The following is a 12,119-nucleotide window of genomic DNA, read 5'->3' on the forward strand; positions in this document are numbered from 1 at the left end:
GTCTCTCTCCTTCGCACCTAAAGTCTTCGTTTGACTCCAAGCATTCCAGACTGATTGTTTAGCGCACTCACCAAATCTTTGATTGTGGTGAACCGCTCTTTCAGTATGAGGTAGAGTGATATGTGGGCAATGTAGGCTAATAGAAAAGAAATACCTTCTGTTAGTCCTCTGCCAGACAGGTTGAGCTGGCCACTTTTCCTGGCTGCCTTCAACAGACCGTAAGGAATAGTTAGTTCTGTCTTTTCCGCCTTGAACCCCGCAAGAGAGTCCACGTTATCCAGTCTTTTGAATCTAGACATTTTCAGAGCCTGTATATAGGCTACAAGATGGACACATTCCCTGTAATGACTTCGTCATCATCTTGACGGATGCACACTTAAAGTGCAATACCGCCACCTCCTGTGTCGGAGTGTGTACCAGCGTCATCTGTCTGGCAGGATCTGGCATATCTGGGGACTAGTGATATACCACCGATTTCCTTTCCCATCCGATACCGATACTTTGTGCAAATACACCTAATGTGTCTGGTAAATCTAGTAGTCCTAGTGTATTTCAAATCATAGCTTCATAAAGTATACAATTTGTGTAACAGATAACTCCATGTTATTTATGTTAATGGGCACTATTGCACCTTATAATCATTCCTATGTATATATTCTTCCGTCTCTGTTTCTTGTACATTTGTTCATATGTACCCTTAAGGGTATACCATTACGCATTACATACTTACCTAAGCTGAAGAAAAAGTAGTTCCCACCAACCGCATATCATTTAGACAAGATCTCAATAATTTAGTTAGTTTCTACTGTGTTCCTGTTAACGATATAGATTACTTCAAATGACTGACGTATCAAAAGTATCGATATTTTGATTTGAGAATCGATTTTTGAGCATAAAGAGCTGGTTTAGGAAGTATCGATATTTCAGATTCGATCCGCACATCACGACTGGGGACTGTATGAAGATGGACGGCGGTACAGTTCCTCAAAAGTGAACCCCAAAGCAAGTAGAACTCCCCTGCAGTAGCTGATAAGTAGTGTGTTTGTCTAAATGCTGCTGCCAGTGGTGGGCGGATCGATCCAAATATCGATAATATCGATACCAACGTCGGCACGTTAGATACCAATATAATGAGATAATTAAGTGTAAAATAGCTCGTTTCAAACTATATTAATTGTTTGAGCTGGGTGCCAGGAAAGTTGTCAACACCACAGTTGCGCGGTCAGGCACAATGAGACACTGTAAGATCTGGTTTGACTGGATTTATTTTTGGTGAGGATGGCAGGCAATTGATGCTGGTTTTATCTAAGGAAAAACAGGTAACATTGTAATGAAACTAAATACATAAGGATACAAATACATCATTCTCTTTGAACTATAATGAACATAAAACATTATCATACAAAATCAACTTTAAGTAACTAAATGATTATCTTTCACAACAGAAATGCACTAACATAAGAACTCACATTTTACTCAGACAAACAATTGCTGCAAGGAGAGAGCCCAGGGTTCTGCTGCTGGGTTTCAAAGGGCCGTACACCTGCACTGGCTATCACAGGCTCTCATCAAGTCAGACTCTTCCTACTTCCTGCTTCCTTCAGATCTCTCCTCCTCCAGGGCCTTCTCTTCACAACAAAAGTTTCAGTTTGTCTCTTGTACGACTGCAGCGGTTTCATTAAAGGGGTGACCTGACTGTGCTTGTCTAAATGCTGCTGCTGTCACAGAGCAGAGCAGGCTCACTTTCTCCTCCTAACTGTATTGTAGTTTCTGAACACTCTGCCTGAAAAACAAATTGTTTTCGTTTGTTCTCAAGTGGATTCTAAATTGGCCGTAGGTGTGAGTGTGAGTGTGAATGGTTGTCTGTCTTTATGTTGGCCTTGCGATGGACTGGCGACCTGTCCAGGGTGTACCCCTGCCTCTCGCCCGATGACAGCTGGGATAGGCTCCAGCAGACCCCCGCGACCCTTAATAGGATTTTCAGATTGATGATGCATCCACCTTAATTATTAAGTATCAATATAGGTATTGGCAATACTGTTTGGTGTAAAAGAGACAGTTATTAGCAACACTGCTACTGTAGTACCAACGGTAAGTGAATCACAAACAACATGACAAAGTGCAAAGCAGACTGGGAAACTGCGTGGCTTTACGTCAAGTGCACTACCACTGAACAACCAATAGGTGGTACTATAATACCATCCATAACATCTCCCCTTTCTTTAAGTCAGTGGTTCTCAACCTTTTTGGGGTCCTGGAGCCCCTTCATATTTTTAATCGACCCTGAGGACACCCCGAAATGGAAATATGGATTTGAATTTAAAACCAAATCGTCACCTTAATCAAATATATATTATATTAATATTGCGTTGTTAAATGTTTTGATGATCTAATCCATTTTTAATTCGGACTGTTTAACAAAATATATTCCATTGTTTACCACTTCCTGCTTTTACTGAAGGTTTAAATTTAGAATCTTCTATTTTTATCTTTCACACAGAGAAAAGATCCCAATTAATAGACCGACAGTACAGTTGACTCAGCGTAGAAGAGCAACAGCATGAACCCGTGGCTCCCTAGCGCCCTCTTCCATGAGGCAGAAGTACTGGCTGCCTCATCTCGTGCTTTTTCAGTGCGGTTTAATGTCAGATAAACAAGACTAAATATGTTACACTCATACATGAAATACATTAACTAGACTGTGGAACATTAGGACACATGATAAAAATGAGCCAAGGACACGTGCCTCACCCAGTTTGTGAGAGATTGCGCAATCCGAGGCTCAGCTCAGCTCGCTGCCTCAACTCGAGTCGCTCCCTATGGACCCATAACTCTAACCCCCCACCCTAACCCAGACTTTTTCTTAACCTAACCTATATATTCACACAAGAAGTATGTAAATTCAAAATTCATTGTGACTATAAAAATGATCAAAATGACGGGAATCATACAGAAATTGCACTTATATCCAACTTATATCAGACCAATGGACAAATAGTATGATTTATGTTATCAATAGTATAATTAGGGCCCTAGCAACGAAGTGCAGGGGCCCATCAGGGCCATGCAACGGAGTTGCAAGGACCCTATTGTTTTTGTATTGTTTATTAGGGCCCGAGCAACGAAGTGCAGGGGCCCAACGGGGCCATGCAACAGAGTTGCAAGGACCCTATTGTTTTCGTACTGTTTCTTCTTATTATTATTATTAGGGCCCGAGCAACGAAGTGCAGGGGCCCAACGGGGCCATGCAACGGAGTTGCAAGGACCCTATTGTTTTCGTACTGTTTCTTATTAGGGCCCGAGCGTGGGTTTTCTGGCCCCTGAAAGTTTTCATGACGCGCCATGAAACAGGAAGTTGCATTAAACGTGCTTTAATTCAGTCCAAAGTGCATCAAACTTTACAGTATTCCCTGCAAACATTTCATCAACCTGGGGGTTGACGGTAGGTCTAAGGGGCGACCTCTAGCGTGAAACGAGTTTAAAATAGGTCTAGGTTGCACCTCGACCACAAACCAACTAGATGAAAAAATTAAATGTATACAACCAATCGGGTGAGAGCCCTTCTAACCAATCAGAGGCGAAAAGGGCGGGACCTTCTACTTCAAACCTGGCAGCGGAACACGACTGCAGAGAAGCAAGCACGGCACGTACCGAACAGTTTTTTCGGTAAGTTCATTGACATAAAACAGAGACGGTTTATATGTGTTCATATCATAAACTGTAGGTTCATATGCAACTTTCTGTGTTTTAAAAAGTGGCATTGACCGACCGTGCGGACTGTGTTTAACTGTCGAGTGGATTTCAAGCTAGCTGCTCACTCGGCTAACATGAAACATGGCTCTTCAGTGTGCTTTCTGTCTAATATTCTGATATTTTTGGACTATTGGAGTTTAGAAATCCAGACATAAATCAGTGAGGCACTTATACAGACGAGCTGACATAGAGGTGTCCAGAAAATGCATTTTTTCCCCAAGATAATTTGAAAATGTTAATTTATCTTCATAAAAAAAACAACAACAATGGTAGCCTAATCTATTGATTAGCTGTTAAAATGTTAATATTCAGTGGATTGTGAACATAAAAATTTGACTCCCAACGCAATGCCTAATTGTCTGCTTTGTTAATCAACAATGCTTCTTCTATTTAAAATCATGTAATGTTGTTATTTTATCATTATCTGGGACTTTTTGGCCTATGTAAATATAACCAAAAAGCAATTTATGTCTGTTTCATGACTTAACATTCATGTGATGTATGTAGTATGTACGTAGGTGAATTAGATGGTAAAACGGTGTATAATTTCCCAAGATGTGTTTAAGAATTGTTAAGTAATATACTTCAAATGTTTTTCCAGCTTCACATGACAGAGTGAGGATCTCCACTCCACTGCATTATACAACATCTGAAAACACCAGAATTGTTTTGTCATTTTGACCTGTTGCCATTTTCTACAAATACATGTTCTAAATGACAATATTTTTATTTCCAGTTTGGGAGAAATTTTGTCAGTAGGTTATAGAATGAAACAAAAGTGTTCATTTTACTCAAACACATAGCTATGAATAGTAAAACCAGAGGAACTGATCATTTTGAAGTGGTCTCTTAACTTTTTCCAGAGCTGTATGTGTAAGAATCATGTTGGTCTCATTAGTTTTTAGTTTTTCAAAAGTGTTCTGATTGTTTGTGTAATAAAACTTTAAAGAATTGCAATTTTGTGTTGTCAAGCTTATAATTTCCCCCCAAAGGTAGGTTCTGTTAATACATTGTATTTATATAAATGTGTTAATTTATAGCAAAAAATATTTTTAATATCATTTATTATTCATTAAATGTATTATCTATATGTAAACACTAATTGTTTTTACAGTTAATCAGTCAGTTTGAACAGATAACATTTCGACGTTGAACAAACGTTAAAACGACGTCGAGACCTAGACGCAGCCAGGGGCTTTAAAAGTAATGCTGAAATGCAGGTTGAAAAGACGTCAGATCGCAACGTCAGCATCTTCTCTACCTGCATTTGTCAACCTCTTTTTAACTCCACTTCACTGCAGAAACAACATCTAAAACTCGACACATACAGCTGTAAAAATATATAGGATATATCAGAATATTTACACTGGATCGTTTTTAGAAGGTGAATAATGCGCGTTTAGAAGACATCTGTGTTACAACGTGACGTTGTGGAGACGTTGTTTACGACAGTTAAAAAGACGTCGAGGTTGCAACGCGACGTCGTTTCAATTTGCATTTCAGCATTACTTTTAGACCTCCTGGCGACGTGTACGTTTAGACGTCGTTTCAATGTTTATTAGATGTCGAAATGTTTGCAGGGGCTGTTTGTATAAGGTCGCGGTCGTTTGATGTTGCCGCCGCTATGGCGATGCTAGTTCCGTTAGCCTGTCTATGGTGTTTCGCATTGTACATTAGCATTAAGCTAGCGGAGATTATGCTTCGTTGTTATAATGTCAGTCTTTACTAGATGTAAAGAGAAGAGATACTTAAGATGTATTCTTAATTTATTTTTAATCATCTTTTGCTGTATGTATTTCAGTTTTACGGTAAACTTCAATTGGGAGTGACAAAATAAATCCTTGAAGTAAGAAGACTTTGCCTCTCATTGGAGAACTGTTAGCTATCGTGCCACGGTGCATTGTTTTTCCTCTGTATCCCGAGAACTGCAGTGACCCCGTCCTTGCCGGTCGCCGACGGGCGTGGGGTGCGAGGGCCCGTTCAACGCTGCTTGCAGCTTTAATTATTATTATTATTAGGACCCTATTGTTTTCGTACTGTTTATTAGGGCCCGAGCAACGAAGTGCAGGGGCCCAACGGGGCCATGCGACGGAGTTGCAAGGACCCTATTGTTTTCGTACTGTTTCTTTTTATTATTATTATTTTTCAGGAACTTTAGAAAATTCTACTTATGTCTAAACATGCACGAAAAGTCCTGAAAATTTGCAGAAAGATTTGTTCGCCCGAAAATTGTTAGTGTTTATGGGCCACAAGCACGGGCGTGGCAAAATGGCTCTGTAGCGCCATCTACGGACCATCTACGGACCATCTACGGACCAGCCCCTGAAGCCCGTTGCGTCTAAAAATCTGGAAATATGTCACTTATATGTAACATCCCAGGACGCACAAAAAAGTCAATTGGAGCCATATTCTAAACCCAACAGGAAGTCTGCTATTTTCATTAAAACTGTGAAAATTGGACAAAAAAATAGTTTTTTTAGAGTTTGTAAATCAGGCATTAAACTTATCAGATTGACTTCAAAATCTGATAGATGAACGATAAGAATATAGGTTTACTGACTTTTCGTCAAAGTGGCGTGGGTCTCCTGGCCCCTGAAAGTTTTCATGACGCGCCATGAAACAGGAAGTTGCATTAAACGTGCTTTAATTCAGTCCAAAGTGCATCAACTTTACAGTATTGTTACTGGTCCCTAACTGAACACATCCATATGTCAATATTCATACAATTATTGTAGTGCCACCTATTGTGAACAGGAAATGTCTGATTTATCTGGTGTCTGTTGTATGAGCTACTGTTCCTGTCAGGATGTTTAGATTCTCTTAAAATTTTGTCAGACTTATGAGCTTCATGATCACTCCCTGCGAGAATTGTGAGTTTTCGTTAAACTTTGGCCAGTGATGGTAGTGAAAGTGAAAATTTTCACCATCTCACTGATTCTATCATCATTATGCACGTAGTGTGCTACTTTGTCCAGCAGATGGAGCCAAAGCATTTCTCTCTGGTGGCTGGCTTTCAGTGTGTGTGTGTGTGTTGGTTAAACGTGTAATGATGGGTGTAGCTGTTTTAACATACTTTGATGACACAGAGAGAATAATTATACAACTGTTTGTTGATGCCACAGAGAGAATACATTCAAAAGAGCCGAGACTATCTGTGCTGCCGCTTCTGGCATGCACGTCTCCACCTGAGGGTGGCAGTGTGGCGATTGCGATTGTAGTATTTTCAAGAGAAGTCGTTTTTCAGCTAAATATCAGCCTTGCCGATCGTTCAAGAGTTAAGAGAACATACGTCTGTGAGTATTATAAATGCATAGTTATCTGTGCCGATGCATGGCACATATATTACTATTGCTCGCGTTTAATTTTCTTCCGCCTTCTTCTGTAATTTTTCAGTTCGCTACTCCTCCCAGAGTTCTTAAAAAAAATAAACAAATTGTATATCCAGACGTGCGCCTTAATCGGGACAAGTGTGCTATGACTTTTCTAAGCGATTCTTCCAACGGGGCGAGAATAATCGGGCAAAAAGCCCATCGTTGGCCCATTGAAATGAATGGAGAAGCCCGAAAAAAGCGGCAACATTCCAAAATGTCCAGCTTCGCTTTACTGAGTGATTACTCAGCCATGCTTTGGAGTAGAAAAATGCTTGGAAGTTTGTACGAGGCACGAGGAGTGTAGCTTTCTTTTCCTGAAAACGGTGTTTCGATAGCTTTTACGGTTTGGTCAGGGTCGCAGTTTACGTTTTGGTGAAATTTTGGAAAAATCTGGAAAAATCATCGTTTGTAATGGATCCCTATGGCCGCACTCTAACTCGCACTCTAGCTTCAGAGTTCGGTGAAATTCTGAAAAAAAAAGAAAAGTTTAAATCATACGGGGTGGCCACAGTTTTTCCCCATGTGTGTGTATGTGGAATTCGAGACCCGTTTTTCGTCCAAAATAAATTTCCCTCCTCGCCTTTCTCAATCGACTGGGGCCACAATTTTCACAGTACGTGCGTGGAAATACACAAAATCGTAGAAGACAAGCGGCTGACGCTCCCAATGTGTTTGTTTTCCCGATAGGACTTGTAGTTTTTGATTTATGAGCATTAGTTCGGACCCCTAATCCTAGGGTCCAGTTTTTTTCGACCTCCCTCTCACTCAGGCAGAGGTGAGAGTCAGAAGGAGACTTCAAGCAGCAGGTGGCCCTGGTGGCCATGACAACCGGACCCTAACGAGCTTACACACGCTTACACCATTAGACAACATTACAACAAACATTAGGGACTCTCAGACTATTACAATGGGGAGGCAGAACACTCCAACCGCGAGTTAGCCGCGAGCTAATGCGGAGGCTAGTGGGGCTAGCCGCCGGCTAATTCGCTGCGTTGCTAGCGGGAGCTTATCACAGTCATCAAACCGGCACTGAAGTTAAAACATAATGTTGAAGTTTTACAATTTAAAGGGAAGATATTTATAAATAAAGTGCATCTGTGTCAAAAATATTATTCCACCACATAAAGTAAGAAACGTTTATGGCTTGTAACAACATTAATGACGGTATATTTATCATTGTAATATGTAATTTAATATAATATGTTTTTAATTAAATAAACAATGAGCTGTTGAACACTCATAAGAGTTATATTAAGTATGTTACATAACATTATTTGACATGTCTATTTGTCTGTGTATAGTTTCCCTCCAGCTGATCCAGACAGACTGCAGTGACGTCCAACATGAGACGAAGAGCTGGACTAACAGGACAATTTGAAGGTCTTCACTTCATCGCTGATTCCTTGTTACAGCCTGGATGTGTTAAGTTTAATATTGATGTTTTTCTAAATGTAAGACTGTGCCGTAAACTGTTCAACTATTGCTCAGATAGCAGTAATGACTTTTATTATTAAAATGATTATGATTACCAATAAATGATTATGATTTGCTCGTTCTTAGTCTGGTGATCCTAGTGAGGACACCCCTCTTAAAGGTGGGGGTGTGACGATCCCTCCCATTCTCTTCCTTATTTGATGCTGGCTTTCAGGTGGAGCTGGGAGGGGTATGCTGCATGTACCTGCCCTTGTGGGCTCGGTTCGTAGAAGGGCATAAAGGACGACCCTTCTCAGTGTCTCTCTCTCTCTATCACCTCGCCACTGTGCCGCCCATAGAGGAAGTTGATTTTTGACATTTCACCACTCAGATGAGTGGTGAAACGTCTTCTCAAAAAAACAAACAAACAAAAAAAACTCTACATTCCAATTGCCTTTTTTGACCTTGTTGGATATTGCAAAACATTTTATTATATTATCATTACTTTATAATGATTTTATTTATTGTATTATGGCACTTCTATGATTCACTGTTGGCATTGGTACATGTTTATTCAGCAATTTTTACACTTTACAGAAAGAAAGAAACTTACTTTTTTGTATCAAATTGGAGAGGATTACTTTAATTTAACAGCAAGATGTTTCGAGAGATGTTTGTAGAGATGTTCCTAGAGATACTAATAAAGTATTTATAACTGCATTCATAAACTGCTTACTAATATCCTTTAATGTAGGAGTGATGTTTTACGAATGATGAACAAATGATTTACTAATGCTTTAAAATGTGCAGTTACAATAAAGTGTGTGAATTTGCATATATTTAGGATACCAACTTTGAAACACAAAAAATATCATAATGCATTAAAAATGGTCCTCTACTGCCCGTTCTATCTTCCTATCTAATTGTGATTAATGACTAATAATAACATAATGCAAAAACTCCTTCATTAAGATCATCAATGCTTAAATCACAGATTATACAGTGTGAGATACAGAGAGAAGCAATGAAATGAGGGGAGAACATTCAAATCCAGCATTTGATATAATTGTTCTTCCATCTCTGTAATATTTCACAAATACATTAAAATCAAACTGTGTCGATGTAGATGCCTTTAGTACTTTCATGCTTTCCCCCATTTCAGTAATCCTTTCTCTCCTACTCCAGTTTCCTGGAGCGTCCCTTAAATGTGTCCATGAGATTGAAGGCTCCCAGGTACTGGCCGAGCAAAATGCCCTGTTTCATAGGGAGGATGCTATGGAAAGAAACACAACAAAGAAGTTAACAGGCAATTAAGAAGCTTGGTTTTTCTATGTACATCTATCTTTATCACGCAGCACAGTTCAACAGCACCATATCCCCCAAAACAAACAGTTGAATCAACTGAATCCAAAACTGTTTCAACACAAACTTAATAAAAAAATTAATGCAACACTGGATGGAAATAAATCTTGTGACATTGCAGAAGCTTATCAAAACAATGTCACAGTGAACGTGTGCTGTAATCAAAGCTAAAGGCGGTCCAATGAAATATTAGAGTGTGTGACCTTACTTTTTGGTGGCGACTTTGTTTTTGGCCAGGCAGTGTATTTCACTGTGTTTTTCATTAAATGTATCTTTCACTATCTGACTAAAACTGCCTTTCTATCTTCCACTCTTTATCTTTAAACAGAGATATTCTCTGTTTCTCTAGCTCTTCTCTCTATTGCTCTCAAATCTTTTATATTTTTATCGTATCTTTTAGTGACATTTAGTTGTAGTTTGTTAAATGCTTTTGATGTCTGTTATGTATTTTAAACCCTGTTTTACTTGTACGGTGACCTTGGGTGCTTTGAAAGGCGCCTATAAATAAAATGTATTATTATTATTATTATTATTATTGCTGTCTACCGCGATTGGAATAGCCAAACAACTCTCTGACGTCATGGGACACAGTACGCCAATGTGTGTCATGTGTGCTATATATTGTTGATAAGAGCGGAACTCCATCTATTAAATGCTGTTTACTTGAATGACCAGGTTATTCAATCAATGGATTTTTATTTCCCTGATGGCACAGGTATATTCTAGGATGACAATGCCAGGATTCATCGGGCTCAAATTGTGAAAGAGTGGTTCAGGGAGCATGGATTGACCATGTTAAAGTCCAGGCTTTAACCCCATTGAGAATGGAGAAGGCTTTGCGCAGTGGTCAGACTCTCCCTTCATCAATACAAGATCTTGGTGAAAAATTAACTTAACACTGGATTGAAATAAATCTTGTGACATTGCAGAAGCTTATCGAAACAATGCCACAGCGAACATGTGCTGTAGTAAAAGCTAAAGGCGAAATATTAGAGTGTGACCATTTTTTTTGGTGGCAACTTTTTTTTGGGGTGGCAGTGTATTTCGCTACTCATTCAAAGGCGTATTTAATTCTGACTGTATGGGAGTTTAGGTTTTTATTTGAAACATCTGTGGTTAATACCCACCAGAAAAATGTCCAGTTACCTCTGCTCTAGCTGTGTTTTAGAAAAAAACATTACTTGGATGACTGAGACACACATGTGAACAAAATTGTTGGTACTCTTCTGTTAAAGAAAACCCCACAATGGTCACTGAAATAACTTCAAACTAACAAAAGTAACTAGAAAATTCCCGCAGGAAATTTTGAGAGTGACTCGAGGGCTGCTTAAAAAAAGAAAAGGAAAAAGATGTTAGCATTACCATTACTAATGTTGGCATTACCATTTGCCAAGCTAACGCGCGGCGCTGACGCACTAAACTAGGCTAAGGCTAGAGATTAGCACAGTCACGCACACACACACAATAGAAAACATTCAGCTCAGATGTACACACAGAGCAAGCAGAGTGACAGTCACCTCAAAAAATGTCTTGCTTTACCTCTCTGTTACTGCCTGTCTGTCTTTTACCCTCTCTCTGTCTCTTTCTTTGTTATTTACTTAAATAAACTGAAATTAACTGCCAAGGACTACAAAAATGGCTGCAGCTGTGGCCCTGGCCTGAGGCCTTTGCTGCTGCCATGGTGACTTTGCTGGTTGCCATGACTACTCACAGACACAGGAGAGGAGAAGGAAGAAATTTTGATTTTTTGCCCTCTGACAGTCCTCGCATTTGGGCTCACTGAGGCAAAACCAAAGCTCACAACAGAAAAAGAAAAGACAGTGACTGGCAGGAGAAGTTTCCGAACACACTGATGTAATTTTGGTGTCTCTGGAGTAAATATTGTGGAAACTGTGGCGAGTATAAGAAGAGGGTGGATTCAGCTTTCCTCGAAAATAAGCTTCAAATTTTGAATGGGAGTTCATGGGCAGTTGGAGCGGGACACTCCTCACTCTGGGGCACGCCATTCAAATTCAGAAAATGTCTCGTCGTAGGCGAGCACATTTTATGAATCAGGACAAGTTCCTCTACAAAAGTGGAAAAAATCTAATGTCTACGATGTAAGATGTGCCCAGGAGCAGCATGGAAAGAGAAAAATTTCAGTGAATTTCAGACAGCCTCTCTCACTCTAGCCTGTGAGGTCCCCCACTCTAGGCCGAACATTCCACGCAATACACACCC

The 12,119-nt window shown here is 39.7% G+C and overlaps 2 protein-coding genes across 3 annotated transcripts in view; both read right to left on the reverse strand.

The window, feature by feature from the left end:
* lrrc40 (leucine rich repeat containing 40) overlaps window positions 1-542 on the reverse strand; it is a 64,048-nt gene extending 63,506 nt beyond the window's left edge. For both annotated transcript variants that reach the window (XM_084546693.1, XM_084546692.1), the window contains exon 1: window positions 155-542. In XM_084546693.1, the coding sequence (XP_084402819.1) occupies window positions 155-299 (145 nt within the window). In that variant the 5' untranslated portion in view covers window positions 300-542. The remainder of the gene's footprint in view (window positions 1-154) is intronic.
* An 8,072-nt stretch (window positions 543-8,614) lies between these two features.
* LOC311489074 (epidermal retinol dehydrogenase 2-like) overlaps window positions 8,615-12,119 on the reverse strand; it is a 48,891-nt gene continuing 45,386 nt past the window's right edge. Inside the window, 1 exon segment of the mRNA XM_084545971.1 lies at window positions 8,615-9,810. Coding sequence (XP_084402097.1) covers window positions 9,714-9,810 — 97 coding nt within the window. The 3' untranslated portion in view covers window positions 8,615-9,713.

This window comes from Chelon labrosus (assembly GCF_963514085.1).
Source record: "Chelon labrosus genome assembly, chromosome: 6".
Taxonomy (NCBI): domain Eukaryota; kingdom Metazoa; phylum Chordata; class Actinopteri; order Mugiliformes; family Mugilidae; genus Chelon; species Chelon labrosus.